This window comes from Mastomys coucha, unplaced genomic scaffold (genome assembly GCF_008632895.1).
Source record: "Mastomys coucha isolate ucsf_1 unplaced genomic scaffold, UCSF_Mcou_1 pScaffold5, whole genome shotgun sequence".
NCBI classification, from domain to species: domain Eukaryota; kingdom Metazoa; phylum Chordata; class Mammalia; order Rodentia; family Muridae; genus Mastomys; species Mastomys coucha.
The window spans coordinates 52795423-52821230 of record NW_022196911.1 but is presented as its reverse complement, the minus strand read 5'-3'; the positions used below and the strand labels follow the sequence as shown (position 1 = coordinate 52821230).

The following is a 25808-nucleotide window of genomic DNA, read 5'->3' as shown; positions in this document are numbered from 1 at the left end:
TTTTTATGGTCATGCACATTTATTCTACGCCTGGTTACAGCAGATCTTTCACGCGCAGACCACGGTCATCACTCTGCTCTCATGGCCATGTTGGACATAAAGCAGAGCGCCACTTAGGGCCTCCTCAGAGGTAGCAACGTCACGTTTCTGCTCCTAGACGTTGACAATGTTTAATCCTGGGCATCTCTCTTGGAACTGAGTGCTGCTTCCAATGAGTCATTCTCTGTCCAGGTTCAGCAAGGCTCACACCCGGAGTTGGTGTTAAACATCACGGGGGCTAGAAAAGGGCCCTGGACTACAGCAAAGAACAGCTCCCTTCCCCTAAAGAACTCAGGGCCGAAGATCCTTCCTGCGGAGTTTGTGTCCCACCTGGGATCCCCGCTGGGCAGCTTTCACCAGACCTTTAAACTGTCCCTGTAGCTTTACCTTTTTCCTGTGGTTGAGCTTGGTTCTGTTAAGTGGTACATAAGCATAGGGATCCATGTGGCCCTTCTTCTTCACATCACCCTTTGCCTTCTTGGCCTCGTATTCAGCTCCAGGTGCAGCCTTCTTAGCCACAGGGCGATGAATGCCAGAGCCTCCAGCTTGGTGCTGTGGAGGGATCTCCAGCTCATCTTCCTCATCCTCCCTCTGCCACTTAAGCTTCTTTTTACGTCTGACACTGGCTTTTTCCATCACATCGGTCATCTCTTCATCTTCCCCTTTAGTGCCATCTTCTTCCTCCACCTTGTCTCCATCTTCCTCCTTCTGTATGATCAGCCAGCCATCAGCGCTCAACTTGAAGCCATGGTCCTTCTTCCTGCCCTGCCCAGGCCCAGGCTGGGTGGCAAGGACTCGATGGGCCACCTTGGGATCCAGGAAGTTGAGGGGCTCGTCACCACCACCTTCCTTCAGCCGTGCCCGGCTCCTCTGTTGTGCCAGCTTCCACTGCTCCTTGTCCTGGCCCCTTTCTTCTTCCTCATCTTCATCCTCAGAGTCAGCCAAAATCTCTTCAATGCTATTACCTTTGCTCTGGATGGGCTCCTCTTCCTCTTTCTCCTCTTCCTCCTCCTGGTGCATGCCTTTAATCCTAGCACTTGGGAGGCAGAGGCAGAGGCAGGTGGATTTCTGAGTTCGAGGCCAGCCTGGTCTACAGAGTGAGTTCCAGGACAGCCAGGGCTACACAGAGAAACTCTGTCTTGGAAAAAAACAAAACAACAAAAACAAACAAACAAACAAAAAAGATTTTGTGCAGACTCCCTTCAGAACTAAGAGCACAAGTCTATAGCGTCCAGCGGAAGCCCCTGCTTGGAAACCTCTTCCTTCAAACCCAGGCTTCTTTCAATGGCTAGGACCTGCTTTGCCCTGCCCTCAGGACAGCCATGTAATTGGGTGGGCTTGACTTCTGTCTTGAGGTTAATCTGAGTTTTCCTCTGTCTGACGTGTAATCAGTCATACCTGTCTGGGAAGGTCTGCATTAGGAGCAGACTGCGTGGCAGGGGCTGGACAAATGTTTTAGTGTTTTCTGGTGGGGATCTGAGTTCTGGAGACCAGATGGTCTCCAGGCACCCGGCTGTAAAACAGACAGGGCCTATGTAAATGAGGGAGCGGGGCCAGGCACCATTAAAACTTTACGATGTCAACTGCCATTTGATTTTCAAGTGTCACAGATTCCCTCTTCAATTGCTTAAAACTGTGAAAACTGTTCTTAGCTCTTGAGCCAAGCGGAAAGTCGCCTCCTCTGGAGCTTAGGGAAGCATGGTCACACCAGGGAGACCTTGTCTGGGAAGGTAGATCCCAGAGACAGCCAAGCTTCCTTGCTGCCACCAACCCCACTGGAAAGAGAGTTCGCTTCTCTGGGTGCCTGCACAGCAAATGCTGGGCCTGGTGGAAGTTGAAGGCCTCAAGACCCTACACATCAGGAACAACCTAGAACACAGGGACTCTCCTCTTCCACTGGCCTGCCGGTCAAGGCCAGGCCCCTCCACCTGCTGCAGGATTACCTTTCAGTTACAGTGACAGGCCTGTGCAGTAAGACCCACTGTGTATTCTGGAGGCAGATGTGTCAGTAAAAGAGAACGTGCTGGCTCTCTCAGGGTCCTACATGTCATTTAGGAGGCAAGTGTCCTAGAAGCCTGTGAATTTCGTTGCCAAAACAGTGAGCCGACTTATTTTTGTCTTTGGAGATAGGGTCCTGATTGTGAAGCCTGAGTTGGTTTTGAACTCCCCACTCCCTTTGCCTGAGATTCCGGAATGCTGGGGAGAGCAAACTCGTTGCATGTGACCCAGAACTAAAGGATGGCAGTGAGCTGCAGTTGCAGGGGGCACAAGCACCTCGGGTGCAGCCATCCAGGCGACAGCTGGCCTGTATGGTGGAAGAGGTGGGATGTATCCCGCGGGCTAGCTCACGTCAACCGCAGGATCTGACTGAAGACAGATGGCCAAAGATGTTGAATACCTGAACGGGATTCAGGTGAGACATGGAAGCACACCGTCCAGCCCCAGCTGTAAAGAGGGACGCGGCCACCAACACCTGTGTGGACATCACGGCGTTTAGGCCACAGATGCAGGTGCTTGTCAGCCTTGAGCGGGTCCGAGCTCCATCCAGGAAGCAGAAGATAGAACCAAGGCAAAGGGAGTGTGTCCCTACTCTGCAGGGTGCCTGGCTGGAAGGCAGGCTTATGTGGTGGCACTGTAGTCATCTCTGGCTCGGGAAAGGACGCAGCTGGGAAGTGGGGTCCTGCCCAGGGGTCACTGTCCTTGCTTGTGCTCCTGGTAGCCTCCAAGAGTAGCAGTCTCTAGCTTATGAAAAGACTGGTTCTGTTTTCCTGTTGGGCACTCCTCAGAGAAGGCCAACGGCAGCTGGGAAGATCTCCACCTCCCAGTGGGTCTCATCTGGAACCCAGCTCCTCTGTTAAGGTGATGTCCACAGAGCAGCGGGCCTGGAGGCTGCCATTAGAGACGTTCACCACTAGAGGGCTCTGCTGCCCTGCCTTCTAGGCCACATTCCGGCTCAGCAGTATTTGAAGCTGGGAAGATTAATGGCTCTCTGAAGGGGCACCACTGGGAACTCAGGCCAGAAGGTCCCCCAAGGTTATCTTTGGAGTGTGTGGCCGCACTCTGGCCTCTCTAGTATCTCAAACAGCATGTCTTTTCAGAGGCTTCACTTAGTTTTGAGGTTCCTTTTATTTATTTCCAATAAAATTTATTTTCCCAGTAAAAGAACCCCATACCCCCAAATCTTTTGCTAATGATTACCCGTTGAAGTCAGCCATCAATTTCTTTTCTTTTCTTTTTTTTAGAATGATTTATTTGTTATACTTAAGTACATTGTAGCTGTCTTCAGACACACCAGAAGAGGGCGTCAGATCTCATTACGGGTGGTTGTGAGCCACCATGTGGTTGCTGGGATTTGAACTGAGGACCTTCGGAAGAGCAGTCAGTGCTCTTAACCTCTGAGCCATCCCTCCCTCCAGCCCAGCAGTCAATGTCAATCCCTGATATGGTTTTCAGGTCAATCACAGTTTTACTTGTTTTGGGGGAGACAGTAGTTTATTTATTTATTCCCTCCTGCCTCCCACCAAGGTTTTCAACATAAAAGAACACCACCATGCCTGCCTGACATGCTTCTTTAAATTACCCCTGGTCGAGCTTTTTACCTCCCTCTATTAGCTCCACCACATGTAACCCTCCTGTGATGTGACCAGTTCACTCCACCTAACACATCAGTTTCCTGTCTTCTTTTGGTGCTGAAAGTATCAGACAGGATCGACTTTGTTTCATCAAAGCTCCAAACCCAGCCTCAGAGGACTCGGTCAGACAACCTCCAAGTGGCTAGGCAGGGCTTTACCTAAGTTCCTTTTGGTTGGATTTCACTTGGAAATCATCTACCAACCACTCAGCCTGGGGATTCAGGAGGTCTCCATGCTGCCACAGGTTACCCCCACACCCCTGGAAAGCCACCACCTTACCCGGGCCAGGCTGACTCCAGCCGGGACCTTGTAGGGCACATACTTCCTGTAGATGTGGCCCACTCTGGAGCAGGGGATGTCCTCCATGCGGCCCCCACACATCCACACCTGTAAGGGGAGAAGGGAGGACAAAGGTGACACCTCTATCCTAATGTCCCCATACCCTCAGATGCCAGCACGCAGCCTGCATGGGCCTCACAAGTCCTGAATTCACAACGGCGCAGAAAAATACTGTAAGGTGCAGAGAATGGCAAGTGTGCACGGACAGAGCAGGCATAGTCGCTGGACCATGGATATTGGAGGCCTGGCACCCAGTGGGGTGTGAGGGAAGGGAAGGCACAGGCTCTCGTTGGGGTATGACTAGACAGGATGTCTTCATATCATTCAATTTTATAAAGTTGGCTCTGCTCATGGAACGTGGTGGGTGCGGTCCTGGGTAGATACTATACAGTTCAGAGTAGAGGCCACCGTGGCTTTGGGTGTGGAGGGTCCCAGCTGCTTCCTGGACACCATCCACCATGTTTTCACAGTCCGTCTCCTGTGGATTGAGGGACTGGCACAGGATGACTCCAGTTCTGTGCAGCACCCTTGCTGAGGGCCCACTGGGGGCTGGGCTTCACCTCCTAATCCATTCGGGGCTCTCAAAGGGTCTTGGGTCTTTCTACCTCCTGCCAGAATGAATGCAGGATGTCCTTTGTGCCATTTCCCAGGGTGGGAACGTTCCAGAAGGCGGTCAGCAGAGGCGTTATCTGGGCAGCGCAGTCCTATTCTGACGGTGGGGAAGAGGAAAAGCCAGGCTGATCAACGGAACAGAACACTGGTCTCAAGATAACAGGCTCTGGATGCTAGGTTAATGTCAAGGCCGAGCCAAGAACTTTATTTTTAAAGCAGGAGATATCGATCAGCTGCCAGCCTCCCATCACAGCCACTCTCCCCTCCAGGGGATGGACGGGTAAGTATGCGGTGCCAGGCAGTTATGCCTACTCAATGCCAGGCTACCCTCTGCCTTTCTGAGAGGTGGTTCCAAGCTGGTGGAGACAACTCGCCTATCCTGGTTTTGACCATCTCCTGCGACATGTGCATTAGCTAAAGCTGTCCCCAGCTCTGCTGGCTTAGAATCCTTCCACTGTGCAAGGCACAAATGAAATCCAAAGCCTTCTCTTTTGCCGGGACCTCCAGCTCCTGTATCCCTGGCCACACTGGCCACCAGCCTGAAGCAACCAGGGTGACCTTGCTCGGCTGGAAGGTTTGAGGCAGCCAAGGTGTTCCCAGAGCCCAGGATATCCTGAACTCACACAGGACCTGGCTGGATTCTCTCCATGGATTCCTGCCCTGGATGGAGGTGGCTGACTCAGAACGGGAATTCCCTCTGGGCTAAACCTGCTGTTGACTACTGAGAGTCCACTTGGACTACCCATGATGCACCTTGCATAGGTCATCAGCCTGAGAGGGGTCCCCGTGGTTGTCTTCCCTCTCTCCTCTCCCACCTCTCATCCTGGTCTCTCTCTCCACAGCTCTTCCCTCAGTCTAGAGAACTCCTTGTACTCTGAGCTCTGCTAGCTCCCTGCTTTCCTGCAGGCCCTGCTCCAGTATCCACAAGGGGCTTCTTGGCTCCCGGAAGGGCTTGCACTTCCCTTCATCGCTTTCCTCTTAAATGAAACATAATTCTGTGCACAGATGCGTCTCAGCTGAGATCATCCCGGGAGTCTGTGTCTGTCAGCACTTTCTCTGTGTAGAGGACTGTCCGACTCACTCCTCCTGGGGCCAGTGACCAGGCTAGCCAGCTTTACTCCCCAGTTTTGAGGGCTGAGGTCTCAGGTCTTTCTGTTTGTCTTGAGAAAGGGTCTCATGTTCTTCTTAGCCAGGAGAGTAGTCACTGTCTGAAATAGAAGGGCCCAGCACATCCTTCTCTGGATGCAGCCTTGGATAAAGTGAAGCAGACAGCTTCACTATCATGGTCTCCATCACTTCTGTCTTCTGACAAACATGTCTCAACCTGAGGGGTAGGATCCCAAACCTGGGGGCTGCCCCTTTCTGGGACAGAAAGCCAGAGACTCAGGTTGGCATCCTGAGTTGTACTGGACAGTGGCAGCCATGGTAGGCTCAAGCACTAGCCCCAGCCCTAGATCTGCTCTTAGCTTGTCACACTGCACCTTCAGGCCTTGCTTCCTTTTACAGCCAATGCAGCTTCACACAGGGAAACTGAGGCCTGCTGCAGTTAAGTTCTTTCCCAGCACACCATCCTTTTGGCTCCAGGAGGGCCAGGACTGCAGCTGGCCCAGGGACAGACTGGCAGCGATCAGGTCAAGAACATTCAAGAAGCTTCCCACAGGTTCCCATAGGCTGCTGGGGAGCTGCCGGAGACAGCCCTGGAGAGTGAGCCGGGTAGGCTGAGTGACGGGACCTGGCTGAGAGGGCGGGTTCTGACTGGGGAACTGTCAGCCCTTCATGTCTGGCTTTTACATACACTACATTGGTTTTGGTCTGAGTTACTGTTATAAGAATACTGGGAATGAGCCGGGCGGTGGTGGCACATGCCTTTAATCCCAGCACTTGGGAGGCAGAGGCAGGCGGATTTCTGAGTTCGAGGCCAGCCTGGTCTACAGAGTGAGTTCCAGGACAGCCAGGGCTACACAGAGAAAAAACAAAAAAGAATACTGGGAATGATGGGGTCAGAGGGGAAGCAAGGGGGGGGCACAGAGAGAAGAGAAGCAGGATGGGGTGGGTGGGGTGGTGGTGGGCTGAGCTACAGAGCCCAGTCTTAACCTGCCTCTAGAACTGACGAGAGGCCAAGCACCAAGCAGGAGACTCTGACACAAAGATCTCTGCAGGAGAAAGAAGAGATCAGTGACTTCCAGACATTTCAGACTGCAACTTTTCTGGTTTATTTTGAGGCAAAGTCTCATGTAGCCCAGGCTAATCTTTTTTTTTTCTTTTTTGGTTTTTCGAGACAGGGTTTCTCTGTGTAGCCCTGGCTGTCCTGGAATTCACTCTGTAGACCAGGTTGGCCTCGAACTCAGAAATCCATCAGGCTAATCTTGAACTCCTGACTCTTCTGCCATCTAGTGCTCAGGATCATAGGTACTGCACTGCCAAGCTAGTTTATGCTGGGGATCAAACTCTGAGCCCACATGCTGGGCAACTGCTCTACCAGGTGAGCTATATCTGCAGCCTCTTGCTTTTTCTTTTCATCCTTCTTTCCTTCCTTTCGTCCCTCTCTCTCTCCCTCCCTTCTTCCAATGCAGGGGGTTGCTATTGTGTGGTGCAGGCCAGCCTTAGACTCCATCAGCTCCTTCGTGTCTCAGCCCGAGTGCTGGGATAACGTGTGTGCCACCATATCCAACCAATTCATCAATGGTGGCACAGTTTATTACACAATGGTGTAATCGTTTATCAACTCTGTGGCAGTGACTCACAGTTGCTGGGCAAACCCTCTGCCATCGAGCTATGTCTTTAGCCCTGGAATGGGTTTTACCCTTCTCTGGTCAGGAGAAACAGGCCTGGCCCGGAATCAGAGCTTGGATTATTAATCTGTGGGGCCCAACGGCACAGATGGATCCATCATAATTTCTGGAAGTGCACTTGCTTTTCTCAGGCCACTGTTGTTTCTGTCACTGTGAAGAATGGGGTCTTGGCAAAGGGAGAGGCCCTTGAGAGAAGCTGAGCCCTACCTGTGTTCAAAGAGACAGCATGGCAGCTAGACAGGCCTGCCTTGGGCAGGACAGATAGGCTGACATTTGCCAGGAGAGAAAGTGAGAGAGGAATGCCTCCCTCTCTGGGGCCAGGTCCACTCATTATTCTGGCTCGTTTTCCCCAGAGAGTGCCCAGCATAATTGGATCAGATGGAATTTGAGCCAGCATCCTTCCTCATTCTCCAGTGTGGCTTCATTAGCGAATCTTTTGTAAATAAACTGAGTGGAGGAATAGAACAAGAAGCAAAAAACAAAACCTCCCATCATTTATTCTGCTGTGACTGCCTGACGAGGGACATTAGATGTATCTTTCTTTCTTTCTTTCTTTCTTTCTTTCTTTCTTTCTTTCTTTCTTTCTTTTTTTGGTTTTTTGAGATAGGGTTTCTCTGTGTAGCCCTGGCTGTCCTGGAACTCACTCTGTAGACCAGGCTGGCCTCGAACTCAGAAATCCGCCTGCCTCTGCCTCCCAAGTGCTGGGATTAAAGGTGTGCTCCACCACTGCCCGGCTATTAGATGCGTTTTTGAAACATACGGAACAAAATGAAATCCCTGTGGGCTTAGAGATCCCTTGGTGAACTCCCTGTCTGCTGTTCTCCACAGCAGCAACTTCTAGAGAAGGAGTTACTGTGGGGCTGGGAAGCGGCTCTGGCTGGTGACACAGCTGGCCACACATTTCCAGCCATAGATTTCATGCAGCACTGTCCTTGCCAGGCAATCCTTCAGGTGCTGGGGATGTAGCAATGAGTAAGACACAGACAGATCCTGGATCTACTGCAGTTGAGTAACTAGCAATACTTCGCTATTCAGATGGGTCTATTTCTGGGGACAAACCTGGAAGACTGTGTCATGGGGTGGTGTCTGGTGGATAGATTGGCGGCTTCACTACACCGATGGGATGCAGCCTTTGCCGAGCTAGATTACACGGGCCGGGGAGACTGAGCCAACAGACAAGGCCTCTGTGCAACAGCTCTCAAAATCTGCATCCATGGTAGACCATCGTCACTTCTCAGTCTACGTAGTGAGCAGCCTCAGGATGCACAGCCACTGAGGGGACCCCGACCAATGGGCCGAAGGCGTCTGGGGGAGAGATTCATAGGCTATTTCTTTTTCTTCTTTAAAAATATTTATTTTAGTTAAAAATATGTAAGATAGGCAGTGGTGGTGCATGCTTTTAATCCCAGCACTCAGGAGGCAGAAGCAGGTGGATCTATGAGTTTGAGGCCAGCCTGGTCTACAGAGTGAGTTTCAGAACAGCCAGGACCACACAGAGAGACTCTGCCTTGAAAAAAGATTATACGTGTGTGTGTGTGTGTGTGTGTGTGTGTGTGTGTGTGTGTATGCACATGCATGTGTGTGTGCACGCACGCGTGTTTGTATATGTCAGAGTGGGTACAGAGGCTACAAGGAGGTATCTGATCCTTTGGAGCTGGAGTTAGAGGGAATTGTAAGCTGCCCGATGTGGGTGCTGGGATTTGAACTCAGGTCCTCTGCAAGAGCAGTAGGTGCTCTTATCCACTAAGCCAAATCTCCTGTCTCTTATTCGCTACTTCTGACTCAGACTGTAACTCATTCAGTTCACTGAGAGCCCCCAAAAATCACCACGTGAAATAGGAATGATCCCAGGAAGAGGTTAAAAAACCTGAGAAGCAAAGGCCAGTGGGCGCAGCCGATTTTCTTAGGCTAGTTTCCCTCTTGATTGCTTTTTTTCCCCTCAACAGACTATACTATGTAGACTTTGGAGCTGGCAAGCCTGGGGTCAGGCCCTGGTCCCAGTCACTGCAGACTGTGTCGTCTGAACTTATTTGCTCCCGTGAGGTGGGTGTAATACAGGCATCACCCTCACAGGTCCGTCTCGTGGGAAGGGCTGCTGTGGCATCCTGGTCACTCTATCAGGGTTGGAGTTGCGCAGTTACAGAGCGCCTGTCCCAGTTGGTTGGTGCTGAATCTTTTGCTAAATACTCTGGGCATTATCCCTTGATACCAACATTAGTTGTAATTGGGAGGCTGGTCTCTCAAAGGGGAAAGCATCAAAGACTTGGGAGGAGACACAGACTATCCTCTGTCACACCGGAGAAATGTTTGCGCAGGGCTCTAGGGAGCTGTTTGTATTCCTAAGGTCTGAACTGCGTGCGCAGCTGGTCCTGTAGATGATCCCGACATCTTGATAACTTGATAATGATAATGTTTTTTAGAGCTCTTATTAAATAGCCTCTAGCAAGCATGGTCTCATTAATCCTCAACGACATTGCGAATCACATAACCACTAACCTCACTTTATGGAAGCTGAAATTAAGGCTCAGTGAGGGGAAACATCCTGGTCCAAGACCACACAGCTGCTGCTGGAAGTGGCGCCGCTAGGACCTGACATGGGCCACCTGGGTCCAGCCCTGAGGTCCTTCATCACGGTGCTTGACATCAGACTGCTGCGTTGAAGCTTGATGTTCAACCCAGTAATGGTGCTGGTTGTCCCTCATGGGTTGGGAACTTGTCACCCAGGGGCTGCTCACGTTGAATGCTGGTTCTTTTATCGTGCGTATGTGTGTGCACGCATACATGTGCATACGGGTATACACATGGCATACATATAGAAGACGGGGAAATGGTTCTTAACTTCCACTATGTGGGTTCTGCGGGGTGGAACTCAGGTTGTTAGGCTTGGCCGTGGGTGTCCTAACCCCTAAGCCATCTCACCTGTCTTTGATACTGGTCCTCATGGACCTCAAGAGTATAGGACAAGCTATTCTTTCCCTCACAGAGGCTGAGCCTTCTTCTCCTGGGGCCCGAACAGAACCCCATGAATACAGAGTAGGATGCACACATTACTAGTGGTAAACTCGTTGCTTAAGTAGTAACTCCTCCAACAGTCACTGTCGGGCAGCTTGTTGGCTCCAGGCCGATCCTGAGGCGATAGTAAATATTGATTCATATCATCTTTAGCAATGTCTATTGGCCACTAGTCTCTCTGGCTGTGGTCCAGGCTCTGTGCTAAGCACTTTCTAGTCATCTGAGTCAACCTTCCTGGATCCTGGGCTATGTATGTGTGTAGAGGGTGGGGGCTGGCTAGGGGTGGGGTGGGGTGGGGGTACGGGTCTCCATTCAGCTGTGGAAGCAAAGCTTGGACAAGTGATCAGAACTGCTCAAAGTCAAAGCTCTCCTAACTGGCAGGATTAGAACCTGGATTGAGATCTTTCCAACCCCTCCACAGGAGCTTCCACCTTGTGGTCCGTGCCAATTCCTGCTGTAACATGCACAAGAGGGAGGACTTGAAAAGGTAACCAAGCGGGTCAGGCTGGGCATCTGTGAGGCCTCATGGCCGGAGGCCTGGGTTTGTCTGTCTTCATCTTCCCAATGCTGGTGGGAGGCTCTGGCACAGCCTTGCCATGCTGAGAGGAAGCAAATGCTGGCCGTATCAATGGCCAAGACCGGGCAGCTTAAAGGGCCTCTTACCCTCTCACTGCCCCTACCACAGAGAGTGGCTAGCCAGCTCCTGACTTCTCAACTACAGAAGCAGAGAGATGGCAGCAACTACACATGGGAGAAGAGACTCACCTTGAAGGAGATCTCATACTGCTCCCCTCCCCAGATCTCCAAGCCAGGGTCGTATCCACCCAACTCCCAGAACCACTTCCGGTCCACAGCGAACAGCCCTCCAGCCATCACGGGAGACCTGTTGGAGAAGGAGCATGGTGTGAGGATGTGTAGTCAGAAGCCCTGCTTCCCAGTTGTTCCCCTGGTGTCCCCAGAAACTGAGCTTGTCTGCTGGGGACTCCAAGGCCTCATGGGTAGGGACCTGGCCTTCTTGCATGCCACTTCCTCTCATAAACCACTGCATTTTAACTTAATGGATCCCCAGTCCCTTGACGTGATTAACACCTGAGATTATTTGTGAAGTGAAATCTGCAACAGCAACTCCGCCCCACAGGCCTCATCTCGGACATGTCTCTAGCCTTCCCATTAGTTACAGGGTCTGAACTGTTGTCTTCAGTGTGTATGTGCTGCAGAACCTTCTAGAGAGACTGATAAATAATACAGCTCTACTGGGCCCTCACCAGGCCTATGGGAGCAGCCTCTGGGCCAGAACCCAAGCACCTGGGTCCTTTGAGGATTCTCTCACTGAGTCAGCAGATGCTTGCTCGGTTGTGCTGTCTATGGACTAGCTCAACCCTTCCAATTACTCTGGGATGAAGGATGAACTTCATCATTCATTCATTCATTCATTCATTTATCCCTGAATGCCATTCATGAAGTAGGTGCTGAAAGGGTCAGAAGACAAACCACTGTCCTTTAGGAGACAACTGTGTGGTAAAGTCACCTTGGCACAGAGGGATCCAGGAGACAGATGGAGAATAAATTGTAAAGGCCTATGGGAAGTACAGATGAGAGCACTACAGAAGGCAAAGACTGTGTCTTTTTCCAGCCCCGAGGGTGAGAAAGGAGGCACAGCTAGGGAGTCAGGAAGGATGCTCAGAGGAAAACATGTTTAAGAGGTTTCTTGAGGGAAAATGCCGCAGGGGAGGTGGGAACTGCACCAGCAAGGCACTGACGTGAGGCACAGAGGGGTGGCCAGGGTATAGGAGAGTCAGGGTCTGACATGATGGGATTCAGAGGAAACCATGGTGCCTCACACGGGGCAGCACGGAGTGGAAGCTGCCTAACGCCTGCCATGTGAAATGGTATCGGGATGGATGGCTGTGCCCCAGTCTGTTGAAAATCCAAACTTTCAAACCAGCATACTTGGAGGTAGCCTTCATGTCCCTGCTTGGCTCCAGGACTCATGGGAGAGACTGATGGGACAAGGCCGCACCTAGCTATGGGCCTCCTAAGCCTTGCTTGTGGCAGGGTGAGACCTTCATACTTCAGGGGGCAGGGGATCCCTGGGACATTACTGAGGGTGTGACACATCACAGGTTATCCTCCAAGTACCTAGGTGCTCTCACCTCAGCCTTCAAAGGGGGCAGGGCTCACTCCCAGGGAAGATCCTGGCCACTCACAGCTGACTTCTGACCCTGTCTCTAAGCCGCAAGGTCCATATTGCTGACACTACACCCTGATCTCCTAGGAATGAACTGCTGGAGGGGTCAGTGGGATGGGAACGCCTCGTTCAACTTCTGTTGTGTCACCTGAGGTCACATTTACCCTGGGTGATCTAGGACAGCTGCTGTACTTAGAACATGGCTGGTTGGCAAGACAAGTGCTATATGTGTGGGACATCTAAGACTTGGGATGAAGAAAGGGATGTCAGAGAACTAGATACTTTTAGCTGTTAGATAATTGGTGCTGGGTTAGATAATGGGTGCTGAGTGGACTCGGCACTCTGGAACCCCTGTACCAGACAGAGGATAAGTGAAGACCCCCAGTGTGTTGGTAGGGGCCCTGGTCACCATTAATATTAGTCCAAATCAGTTGTACTTACTCAAATGGGTCACTGGGATCAGCCTTCTGCAGCTCTGGAGGGATTGGGATCCGTTTGTAATACATTTCCCAGTCGAAGGCACCCCGCATGGCGTCCCCAGCCTGAGTCTCATACCGGAAGTCATCGTGGTCGATGACGTCGATCATTGGGCACACGATGGTCTTTCGGTTCCGAGCGATGCGGTCTGAGGTGGTAGAGAAGATACTCATTAGTAGGGAGAGCAGCCAAGGCTGTTCCTGCTCTGTCGGGCACTTTCTCTGAACAATCCCCAGGATGACCATGGCTTCCTTCCAGATCCACCACTGTAGGAAGCAGTTCTTTAGACAACATCTCTAAGCCCCAGGGTCTTTTCTGTATAGTGGGGTGGGAGGGTCTGTCTCTGAGGTTGTTAAAAGGCTTAGATTTGAGAATGTCAACTCACAGGCTATGAATGTATGGCTCTTCCATGGGCAGACACATATTTTCTTTTATGAGGATCCCTGATCTGGCCTTTGCCATGGTCCTTATTGGCAAATCCTGATAGTGATTCACGGCCAAAAGCAGCCAGGTAGTTAGTTCCCTAGTGTGTCTGTCTGTCGCGAACTGCTCATAGGCACCCCTAGCTGTGATCATCAGTAAGAGAATTCGGCTTGAGATTTTAAACAGCCAAACTGTGCAAGAAGGAGCAGACACGGCTTGGTAGTCCTGGGTTCTCATGCTGGAAGGTACGAGGCAGAGTGTGCCACCCGTGGAATGCTATAGGCTGCATGGTTCAAAACAGCAAACAGGGCCTCGACCCAGTTCATGTTGTGGTCTCTTTCAAGCCTGAGAGTCACTGTGCCCAATCTACCACAAGGACCCCAGTGCTGATCTGAGCCCCTCTATGTCGTTCCCATGGGGAGCTCTGAGTGCTTCAGGAGGACCACTGTGGGGTCAATGATCTGCCCCAACGGGCAGATGGGCTGTGCTGCGGAGCCTGCTGCTCAGGGTTAAGGATCAGGGGTCATGTTCAAGATTTGCAATGTGGGCCCTGGAGGGCTAGACAAGGGCTAGACATCAAGCCATACAGAATTTTTACACAAAACAGCATTTGTGCCTGTTTTTTTTTTTTTTTTTTTAATCTGAAGGCATGACCTACAGGTGGGTAGGTGAGTGGTGAAATTGTGTGTGTGTGTGTGTGTACACATATATGCATGCATGCAAGTCTGGAGAACAGTGACCATTAACCCTAATTCACGAGACAGCAGATTCTGTTTCAGACAAAATGTCAGGAAGCATGGCTTAGTCCTACTGTGCACACAGCTGTGTACTAGATTGAGATGGCCACTGCATTTCTAACTGTGACACATGATTTAAATAGTTGCAGAGGCTGTAGACGTAGCTTAGTGGTAGAGCATTTGTTTAGCATGTACTAGTCATAACACACGCAAGTGTGCGTGCGTGCGCGCGCGCGCGCACACACACACACAGATTCATATGCATACACAGAGTTACAGAAATGCCTCTTGCACTATGTATCTCCAGATGGACAGTAGCGCGACTAGTGCTGGATGCACTTGGGATTGGCTTTACCGCTCCACTGTTCTCTTCACCCACTGAGTCAGGATTCCTGGTACATGGCTTCCATCTGCCTGGGGACAGACTCCCTAGTGTGGGCGTGTCTTCATGATTATTAAGGACCTTGAGGGAAAGATCTAGAGAGAGGTTCCTATCCTGATTATTCAAGACTTCTGTGGTCATTTCATTCCCATAGCTGATCGGCACCAGTGATGGCTGACAGCCCCGCTAGATGGCAGTGGCCTGTGTCACTGTACTTGTTTGGGAAGTGAATGCCCAAGTTCACAACCCAATGTCACCCTTTCATAGTACAGCTGTGGACATGACTGGCTGATGCCTCAGAGTTTTGCTTTCATTGTGGGTCTCCGAGGACTGAGATGGCGGTATTCCCCATTTTCTATGACCATGACTGCGGGACACTCGCAGCAGCCATAGTGAGTACCTGTGTCCTCTTTGTCACATGAAAAATGCAGGTAAGACTGCCTGCTGGACTGTGTAAATCGAATCCAAGTACAAATGTAGCCTAACCTCGGAGGGACTCTCAAAGCCTTGAGGACTACAATAATGAAGAAAAAGGAGCCGACTCAGAGTAGCTTTCTCACCAGGCAGAGTCCTCAGGCTCCATAAAGTCTGATCATTAATGAGGGCAGAGCCAGCCACGCCTGGAGGTGTTAATGGATTCACAGACAAAAGCCACGCTGGGATCTCTGTGGAAGTCCTTGTGCTTCTACTAGAGGGGAGAAAAGAAGAGGGAGAGGGGATGCTCTCTTTTTGGAGGATGAAAATAGCCCTCATGCATTTCCATAGAAACAGAGTTAAGGGCTGTTCAGACAAGCTCAACTCAGTGGTCCACTGCCTCGTTCTCACGAAAGGACCCTCTGCACGGCTGCTCCTTTCGCAAATGTGCTGGCGGCTGAGGTTGAGGCTGAGGCTGAGGCTTCACGTTCTCTCTCTCTCCTCTGGTAATGAGAGGTAGATGTAGGCCACTGCTTGGTTCAGTTAAATACCAGAAACTCTGGTCTTCCTTTCAGCCCAGTGAGATCCCTGGGTATGATTGTTAGAAGCACATAATCCAGTAAGTTCTTAGTGATGTGGTCAGGAAGAAAACCCAGCTGGGTTATCCTGTGGGACTGTGTGTTGCTGGCTGTTGGTTCTCATCTGCACGGTGGCATTTACTGCCACGGTTGCTGGAGCGTGACACACTTGGGAGCTGCCTGCAAATATAAGTAGTGAGGCTCCATAATCTGCATGTCTGGGATGGAGGGTCTGACTGGGTCATGACTGGCATCATGGGGCATCATGCTGCTGTTCAATTGTCATGCTCGTCTGACCATTGACCTCTGGGGTGGAGTTCACTTTTCTCTTGAGGGTGGTAACCTCACAGCTTGCCCTGGCCCTGCCCTGCCATGTCTCCCAGTCCTGACAGAACACCCATCTTAGCTGTCTGCCTGGAGACATCTGCTTACTGCCTCCCCTGGATGGATCTCCTCATGTCCTGACCTGGTTTCCTTCCACTCCAAGTCTCTCATGCCCACGCTCTACCCTCAGGCTTCAATGGATGGTTTCTGCCTCCCTCCTGGGCGTCTGAGAGGAAAGGAACCCTGGAAGCAGTGTGGAGTAGTGGAAAACAACAGACTGTGGTGCTTGACATATGGTGACTTTGACACCAATGGCCTGAGGGGACAAGCAAGCCACTGAGCATCTCGACTTCAGTTTCTTCTGCTACAGAAAAAAAAAAGACCAGTTCAATACTGTGCACCCTTGTGAGGCCTGGTGATCTTCATTGTAACCAGTCTTGCTCACAGTATTGGTGCTAAGCAGTAACTATTTCTATTTTAGTATAAAGACACCTCCCTCAAAGCCACCACAATTTGGTTATTTTGTTTAAGAGAGTGTCTCATGGCTGGGCGGTGGTGGCGCACGCCTTTAATCCCAGCACTTGGGAGGCAGAGGCAGGTGGATTTCTGAGTTCGAGGCCAGCCTGGTCTACAGAGTGAGTTCCAGGATAGCTATAGCTATACAGAGAAACCCTGTCTCGAAAAACCAAAAATAAAAAAGAGAGTGTCTCATGAATCCCAGTGTGGCCTTAGTTGAGGATGACTTTGAACTTCTAATCCCTCTGCCTCCACCTCCCAAATGCTGGGGTGTGTGTCATCATTCCTGATTTATGCAGTGCAACATCGGGGATAGAACCCAGAGACTCATGCATGCTAGGCAAGTGCTCTACCATCTGAGCTATGTATGTCCCCAGGTCCCATAATATGACTCTCAATAGTAGAAAGCTTTGGTTTGCTCTCCAACAGACTTAGGGCAATCTGAGAGAAGTCTGTCTGGTCACTGAAGCTTGACACTTTCCTACTCTATGAAACAAGAGGACAGACCTGAACTTCTGAGCCCCATCTGGAGCCTGGAGCTCTGCTGGGTACTGCCAGGCAAGCAGAAGGTCTTAGTGTCACCTTGGAGTGGAAGGCTACCCACCCACTCTAGGTTACCCCACTCCTTACCAAGCAAAGGGGGGAGCCAGTTGACGTTGGCTTCACAGTGTGAATCTAAGAACGTGATGACGTCCCCAGTGGCGGCTGAAGCTCCCAGCATTCGGGTCCTTATCAGGCCTTCCCGTTTCTTGGTCCGGAGAATCCTCACGCTGGGGAAAAGGGCCATGTAGTCCTCCAGTGGCTTCTTCAGGTGCTCTGTGAGGAGACATAAGGGGGAGATGTAGGTCAGAGTGGCTTTGTGGGAACTGCTCTGTGACCCACAGTTTGGCCACTGATTTCCAGTTCATTGTCTCATGGGCCTCAGACAGAGCCAAGGAGGGCAGGGGCCAACATCTACAAGCAGGGAAACTGAGGCCCACAGAGGTCCAGGCTCCAGTACCAGGGCTGGAACTCAAAGACTTCACATGCCTGGGTGGGGATCCAGGCAGCCGCTTATGCCTGTCTAGAGTCGGTTCCCTCATTTCCTGATAGAAAGACTGTTGTTTCCGAAGAGGAGGCTTGACTGTCTTCTCTTACTTCCATCCAACTGACATCCTTCCCCTGGAGTAAGTGGGAGAAGCGTGTGTCTCAGGCCTAGCCAATCACTGTACTCTATCTCTTGGTCACACTGACGGGCTCAGGGATGGCTGTGCAACCTGGGAAGGTGCTTTAGCATAAGTCCTGAGCAGAAAAATAAAGTGAGGAGAGGAGGGTGGGGGTAGGGAACTACTGAGGCTGCAGGCAACATGCAGCCAAGATAGAGGGTGTGCAGGTTAGATTCAAAATCACCTAGGAGACACAGATCTAGATGTGCCTTCGAGGGAGTTTCCTGAGATGTGAGTGGCACTACAGAAAGAGGGGGAGAGGGAGGGAAGGACGGAGAGGGAGAGGGAGAGAAAGGAAGAGAGAGAGAGAGAAAGAGAGAGAGAGACAGAGACAGAGACAGAAACAGAGAGAGCGCCATCCCCCTCAACCTGCAGCAGACAGTTTCTATTACATACAATAGCTTTTCTTGTTTGTTTACTCTACCCTGGGCTGGATTTCTGCCCTACGCCTGGAAAAGCTGTCCTGAATAAGTATTGGAGACTTTCTTTCAGGTCCGTGAGACTCATCGGGTAAAGGCTCTTCCTATCAAGTCTCATGACCGGAATTCAATTCCTGGGACACACGTGGGAGAGGGAAACTCCCTCCCTCAGGTTGTCCTCTGACTTCCACTCTTGCCCTGCTGCATACCCACAATGCCTTTTCTTCCTCTCATGCACACATGAGATAGTTCATTTTGTAAAAGCCTACAGCACCTGATATTCCCTGGCAGTCTCCAAATGAAGTACTAACCATGCCTGACTCTGCTTAACTTCTAAGATCGGACAAGACTGGGTGGGTTCTAGGTGGTATGGCTGGAGACACAAAATAATACTCTAAAGAATGTGACAAAGTGGGAGAGATGGCTCCATGGTTAAGAACACTGGTGGCTCTGGCAGAGGTCCCTGATTAATGGCACCCACATTAAGACTCTACTGGTTCCAGGGGAACTGGTGCCCTCTTCTGGCTTCCAAGGGCACTGCACGCAACAGTGCATATATGCACATTTTGGCTAACATATAAAATTAAAAACACATCCCAGCCTTTCTGTTGGTCTCCCTTGATGCTTGTTAGTTTTGGGGCAAACACTAATCTCAGCATTTGGGAGGCAGCCGGATTTCTGAGAATTTGAGGCCAGCCTGGTCTCCAGAGTAAGTTCCAGGACAGCCAGGGATACACAGAAAAACTCTGTCTCAAAAAAACAAAACAAAACACAAAACATGGTTGGAAAACATAAAATGCTAAGACAGACGGATGACATCCCGTGCTCCTCAGGGATCAGGGGTGAAGATGACAGTGGTTCCTAGTGACACAGAATTAAAGCTGCTGGCATCACTGTGTCTTCTTTGTAGAAGCAACAGTCAACAGACCACTATTAAAATTTATATGGCCATGAAGGACTCAGAATAGTGCAGGTGTTTTTAGAAAAGAAAATGTTGGGAGAGTCATGTTTCTTGATCTCTTCATTGACTGAACTTAGTGTACACTTGTATTAATTAAAACAGCATGAGGGCCCCCAGAGGTGGCTCAGCGGGTAAAGGTGATTGCCACAAAGTCTGACAACTTGAGTTTGATTCCTGGGACCATGTGGAAGAAGGGAAAAAAAAGATTCCCACAAGTTGACCTCTAACTTTCACACACGTGGTATGGCACGCTTGTGCTTCCTACGTGTGCATACACAATGCAGGCATGCATGTATACATACATACCGAACAATACTGAAGTGGAAACTTAAGGGTTCTTTGGAAAGTCAGTTGTATTGGGTGGTGTTTTGCTGAGGCAAATACGGAAAGGAACATCTCGCTGAAGCAGACACAGGTGAAAGGATGTTCTGCTAAAGCAAACATGTGAAAGGACGACGTGTGATGAAGGATTCTTTGCTAACAACGTGCATTGGTCCACCTTACAGTGCATAGTTGAGTTGTATTTGTCGGGACTCCGAGGACTCAGGCTGATTGGATGTATGACACGAGACACATGGAGGACACGTGATGTTTGGAGGGAGTATAAATAGGACTCAGTGAACAGTGATGCAAGCTGAACCAGGCTTGCTTATAGAGTTTTGCTATGCAAGGCTTGTTGGTCTCGACTCTGCTGATCTTCATTTCGCTGAGAGAGGCACAGTTGGGACTTCTCCTGGTGGTCCTGGTGGTCCTGGTGGTATAATTGCTTCTGCCGACTTATGCCAAATCGACAGAGGCCTGGTTGTCTCTGCTGGGTTGTTCCACTGCTGCTGATTTTGTGTTTGCTACCCTGACTACTGAACTAGACTGCTGGTGTACCTGGGAAGTGTTTGTGGGTGGATTGAGCTGCTGTCGCGGACCTGTGAACTGAACTGCTGATAATGTAGATGGGATTTTCTCCAAAGAACCTTTCTAAACAGGTCCATTTCCCCCATATCCTTTCTTTCCCACTACCTCTGGTGGGTGGTGGACTAGAAGGGAGGTTAAAGCATTTAAGAATAGACTATTACTTTTAATAGTCATTAAAAGTAAGCTTTGAAAAACTAAAGTTACAAATATAGGACATAAACATCTACCTGCCTTTGTACCCCAAAGCTAGGGTTACAGATATACACAACCATGTTTCGCTTTTTACAGAAGTGCTGGGAATTTGAACTTTGGTCCTCAATCTTGCACAGTAAGCATTTTTATCCACTGAGCAAATCACACCCCATACTTGTTTTTAAAAATACCTTTATATAAGCCCCACGAATGTACAATTGGGACCATTTATAACAACAAACAAACAAACAAACAAAAACCCAATAACAAATAAAAATAGAGTCAAGCCATAATTTTTTTTGTTTTAATTTTTGCTTTTCTAAGCTGTGAACTAGAGGTCAGGTCTGTCAGAAGGGGTGATCTGGAAAGCTAGCTGGGGCCTTCTCCTTGATGTGGAGGAGAAATGAGTGTGGTAAGAGGCGTCTTCCCCTGTTGGGATGCTGTGGAGCCACAGAGGCCACCCCAGGTACGGCTGACAACAGCTCTAAGCGGGGCTGTGGGCCACATGGACTTAAGATTCCCAAACCTCATCAGGACGAAGAGAACATCAGGTTGTGTTGCCTTATATCACGAAGGTGGAGCACCTGAAAACTAAACGGAGGAGGGGCTACGATCACACAGAGGGAGCCTTGGTTTCGTTTCCTCTCAGGCAGTGCAACCCCCACAGCAAGAGGCGTGGCCAAGCTTGGGTGAGAGGTTGTTCCTCTGGAACAGGAAAGAGGAAATCCCCAGCAAGGCTCCGCCCACTGCTGGTCTGGGGCTGCATTCAACCAGTGGGTCGTTAACTCGGGAGTGAGATTCTCTTCTGTGCCGCACGCCAGTGCTCCCACGGAGGGAGAAATATCACCTCTGCCTGTGTAATCATTGAGAGCCTCACGTGCACAGGGCCCCATCGCTAAATCACCCTAATGCAGATGGCTGAACGCATTACTGATGGGCCAATTAGGGCCTTTCGACAGCCAGTGGGAAAGTTGGAGCGATTATTTAGGGGCAATTACCGCCTCCTGTCTGTATGAGAAGGTGTATTTACTCAAAGCAGGGCTGCCTTGTTTTGCTAGTCTCCTTGCGAGAGCGGGGACATCTGAGAAGGGCTCAGGATTTGGAACTAAAAGGAACTGCAAATGAGGACGATGGTCACCATGGTGACAATGACAAGGGACACCTGCTGAGCTGGGCTCACACACAGGTCTCCCTGCTTTACATGCATTACCTCAGATACCTAGTATCTAGTGGTCCTGTTTACAGAAGATACTAAGGCTCAGAGCAGAGACATAATTTACTCAACAAACAGCTACAAATTAGAACACCAGGTCTATAGAGATTGACCTCACCTCTCACCTGATGCCTACTAACACTTTTGTCATTCTCCCCCTCAACCCCCCTGCCCCTCCATTACGGACGATGTGAGAGGGCTGGAGAAGTTAATGACTCAGACTCACACAATACATCAACATGGCAGGACTATCTCCCAGGTCAGAATTTCTTCCAGTGTCATAAAATGCCTTTCACTGCCTACACCTGTCCCCCTGGTCCACAGTCGGGTACCCATCTCCACTGTCCTCTACCATGTGATGGAACAGAGTGCACAGGTCAGCTCGGGTGTGTGTATGAAAGGTTCTCTCCTTCCTCATGAGTTCTAGTGACTGGACACACTTTGTCAGGCACTTTTACGTGCTAAGCCATCTTGCTAGCCCCATGCTCTTGGATTCTACAGGAGCCTCAGGGAGAGCTGAGAGGTCCGAAGGGCTGCTGATTTGAACTCCATCCCCTAACGTGATGGATCGAAATCCTAACTCCCGGTTCCTGTGGCCACAGCACGGTTTGGACAGACCGACTCGGTTCAGGACAGTTAACAGTGGGTGAGGGTGGGCTTGAAGCCTCTGGCTGGTGGCCCGTTAGAGAGAAGCTGGTCATATGGAGAATGCCAGGGGAAGGTGAAGGCAGACCTTGATGTGCTACCAGCCGTGGCTGTCAAGGACAGGCAGCAGGAGGGAATGGAGGGCTGGCTGAGCGAAGATAACACTCTCCACCACATGAGTGGGTGTGGGGTGGCTGCTAGAGACGGCTCAGCTGCTTCCCTCCCCTCCTTCCCCAACGTCTTTTCTTTAAATTTTTCATTAATGTTTTAAATTATTTGTTTATGTTGTGTGTGTGTGTGTGTGTGTGTGTGTGTGTGTGGGTGGGTGCGCACATGACTGTGGAGATCAAAGAACAACCTATGCGAGTCTGTACTTCCTCAATGAGGGTCCCAGGAGCCAAACTCAGGTTGTCAGGCTTTGTGGTAAGGGCCTTTACCCATAGAGTCATCTGCCAAGCCCTGGTTTTTGCCTATTAATTTGTTTTTTTACATTTACTTGTGTGTGCGTGTGTGTATGTGTCCTCCAGGGTCGGGAGAGTATATTATGGTGCAAGTGAAGAGCAACAAAGGGCAATTTGGTGGGTACAGATTCTCTCCTTCCACCATTCAGGTCCTGGTGATTGTGCACAGGTTGTCAGGTATGGTGATGGGCATCTCAGTAGGCTGAGTCATCTTTCTCTGTCTCTGCCTCTCCTCTCCTCTCCCTCCCTCCCTCTCTCTCTCTGTCACACACACACACACACACACTGTTCTTGTGTGCAGCTGCCCAGAGGTGGAAACTGGGCATCTTCCTCTCTCACTCTCCACTTTATTTTTGACACAAAGTCTCTCAGCAAAATTGGAGCTCATTGCCGGGCGGTGGTGGCGCACGCCTTTAAACCCAGCACTTGGGAGGCAGAGGCAGGTGGATTTCTGAGTTTAAGGCCAGCCTGGCCTACAGAGTAAGTTCCAGGATAGCCAGGGCTACACAGAGAAACCCTGTCTCGAAAAAACCAACCAACCAACCAACCAACCAACCAACCAACCAAACAAACAAACAAACAAACAAACAAAAATTGGAGCTCACTGATTGGGTAGACTGGGAAGCACTCTACCAACTGAATCCTTCCCCAGCCCTAGAAACCTTTTTCTACCTCTGTGACCAAAGTGGGCAGCCATATTAGCTGGTGGCAGTGCCCTGTGACTCACCTTCCACACCCCTCAGCCCTGCTCAGTGAGGCAGGCTGTGTGGACTCTCTGCTCATCAGGTATCCTTTGTGCCCATGTCACTGCTGAATTCTCCATGGCTTCCTGTCAATGCCACAAGGGAAGTGGCCACAGGACATCACCCTTGTCTCTTGTTAAGAAGTTCCTCTGGGAGCCTTTGGTGCTCTGAGCTGTAAAATCAATTCCCATGTGGACTATATCTGATTTCAAAGCCTGTTGCTTCCAACTAGAAACCCTGTCTGAGGGGGTACTGGAGCGTCTGTCCCTTGCTTTGGGTTGGACACAGAGATGGAAAACAAGCACTGTCCAGCTGGTCCTCGGGCCACCCGTGGCCACCATAGTGGTAGATGCTGTCCTTTGTGTACTTGTGAATGTTCTGGGTCTCATGACATCCTGGCTTGGCTCGCATTTCTTGTGTCCTAAGTCGTAGCTCATCTTCGGGGACAGAAGTGTCTACTTGTCAACTTCAGAGTGCCCTGAGGAATCGGTGATGCCTCTGGAGGAAGGGGAGGGCCCCAACAGTTGAAGGCATCCTACGCAGTCCTTTCTTGAGGAGAAGGTGTTTCTCACGAAAGGAAATATTTTTAGGAATAGTGGACCCTCTCCTTTATGGCGACATGCTTTCTGTGTACGGAAGCCCTGTGTGGTAGGCTGCTATACGCACGTGTCGCTTCATTTCCAAGACTTCACCCTAGTGCTCCACACAGGGAAATGAAGGTTCAGCCCAGCTGGGAGTGGATGGTCATTCCTCCACCCTGCCTGATGGGTGTCAGCTGCCCAGTTCCAAGCCCCAGGATGGCCTGGGCTTTCATTTGCTCTGACAACACAACAAGGAAGCATCGTTTGCACTGTAGGAAAGGTAAGTGACCCACCATTGGGGAAGATACTGGGGGATTCCAGAGAGAGAGGCAATAGAGCTCTGAACTGACCAGAGCCCACATCCGCTCATAAAAATTTAAATGTACCAGCAGGCAGGACACACAGGAATGTAAACCTAGCCTTTGCTTGCATGGCTAAAAATGGTGATGCAGCTGTGGCTTAGCAAAGGTGTGTCTGAAGAACTCTGTTAAGATTAATCTAGAGAGTCCTTGGGGAAGGGGATGCTGACAAAGGTTTGTCCTAGGGTTTTATTGCTGTGAACAGACACCATGACCAAGGCAACTCTAATAAGGACAACTTTTAATTGGGGCTGGCTTGCAGGTTCAGAGGTTCAGTCCATTATCATCAAGGTGGGAGCATGGCAGCATCCAGGCAGGCACGGTGCAGGAGGAGCTGAGAGTTCTACATCTTCATCTGAAGGTTGCTAGCAGAATACTGTCTTCCAGGCAGATAGGATAAGGGTGTTAAAGCCCACACCCACAGTGACACACCTACTCCAACAAGGCCACACCTTCTAATAGTGCCATTCCCTGGGCCGAGCATACACAAGCCACCACAGTCTGTAAGCATACCTTCTAAGCACAAGAACCTGAGTTCAATCCCCAAGATCTATTTAGGAAAGCCAAATGTAGTGGCAGGCACTTGTAATCCCGGAGCTGGGGAAACAGAGACAGGAGGATCCCTGAAGCTTACTGGCTGGCCAGCCTAACCTTATTGGTGAGCTCTAGGCCAAGGAGGGGGCATTGTCTCAAAAAAACAGGGTGTCTGGTGCCTGAGGAATGGCACCCAAGGCTGACCGCTGGTTCCACATGTATATGCATGACCCCCCCCCATTACCCCTTACCCCATGAACCCTAACAAACTTGCCCAGACAGATATATGTGTGTGCATACACAGACACTGAAATGACACTCAAAACTGACACATTGGAATGTATGTACTCTCTCCATGTCTCCTCTGTGTTCCTGCTCTGTTAACCGGCTGGGTTTGAAGACCCTGCAAACTGCTTCCCTGATCCCCCAATGGGTCCATTGCTACTCTATAGAGAACTTCAGCTTAGAGCACATTCCAAAATCTTCAGTGATAAGACAGTACATTGATCCTGAGGGAGTGGTCTTCTGCATCAGCTATTACCATGGGGCCAGTGCTTCTTGCAACCCCCCTAGTTGCCAGGATGAGCATGCTTTTGAGAACACATAGGTGTGCACTGTCCTACCTAGTTAGGGCTGTCCCCACCTGCTTACCTCAGCAAGTCATTCCTCGACATACTTCCTACAGACTCAAGGTCTCCAAAATGACAATTTCTTCCTTCTCCAAAGGCTCTAAAGGGAATGCTGGAGTTTTCCTTCCACCACAGAGACTGCCTGGAGAGTACGTGGATGGGGAAACGCTTTATATCTGCAGGCCTTTTGTCTTGGAGGCTGGGAAACATCAAGCCCACCACAGATGTGTGGGAATTGAGCAGAAGCTCTTTGTTAAAGGCCAGCAGAACATCTGGCTGGATCCCCTTTTAATTATGGCTCCATGCCTCTTTATGTAGCAGCTGGTTCACATGTTGCTTTTCAAGGTCTTAAAATTTATAAATTCACCCAACCAGCTTAAGACGACCACTTGTCAAAGGTTTCCATATTGCCACGCACACTTTCCGTGAAGGCGGTATCTGAGGCGTAAACTTCAAGGAAAGTCAGTCTCCTGCCTCCGCATTGTCGCCTGG

The 25808-nt window shown here is 50.3% G+C and overlaps 1 protein-coding gene across 2 annotated transcripts in view; it reads right to left on the bottom strand.

Annotated features, from left to right (window-relative positions):
* Galnt10 (polypeptide N-acetylgalactosaminyltransferase 10) overlaps positions 1 to 25808 on the bottom strand; it is a 154257-nt gene that overhangs the window by 7627 nt on the left and 120822 nt on the right. For both annotated transcript variants that reach the window (XM_031354473.1, XM_031354474.1), the window contains exons 5-8: positions 17096 to 17281; positions 13056 to 13239; positions 11192 to 11309; positions 3951 to 4058 (exon numbers count right to left, since the gene is read on the bottom strand). In XM_031354473.1, the coding sequence (XP_031210333.1) occupies positions 3951 to 4058; positions 11192 to 11309; positions 13056 to 13239; positions 17096 to 17281 (596 nt within the window). The remainder of the gene's footprint in view (positions 1 to 3950; positions 4059 to 11191; positions 11310 to 13055; positions 13240 to 17095; positions 17282 to 25808) is intronic.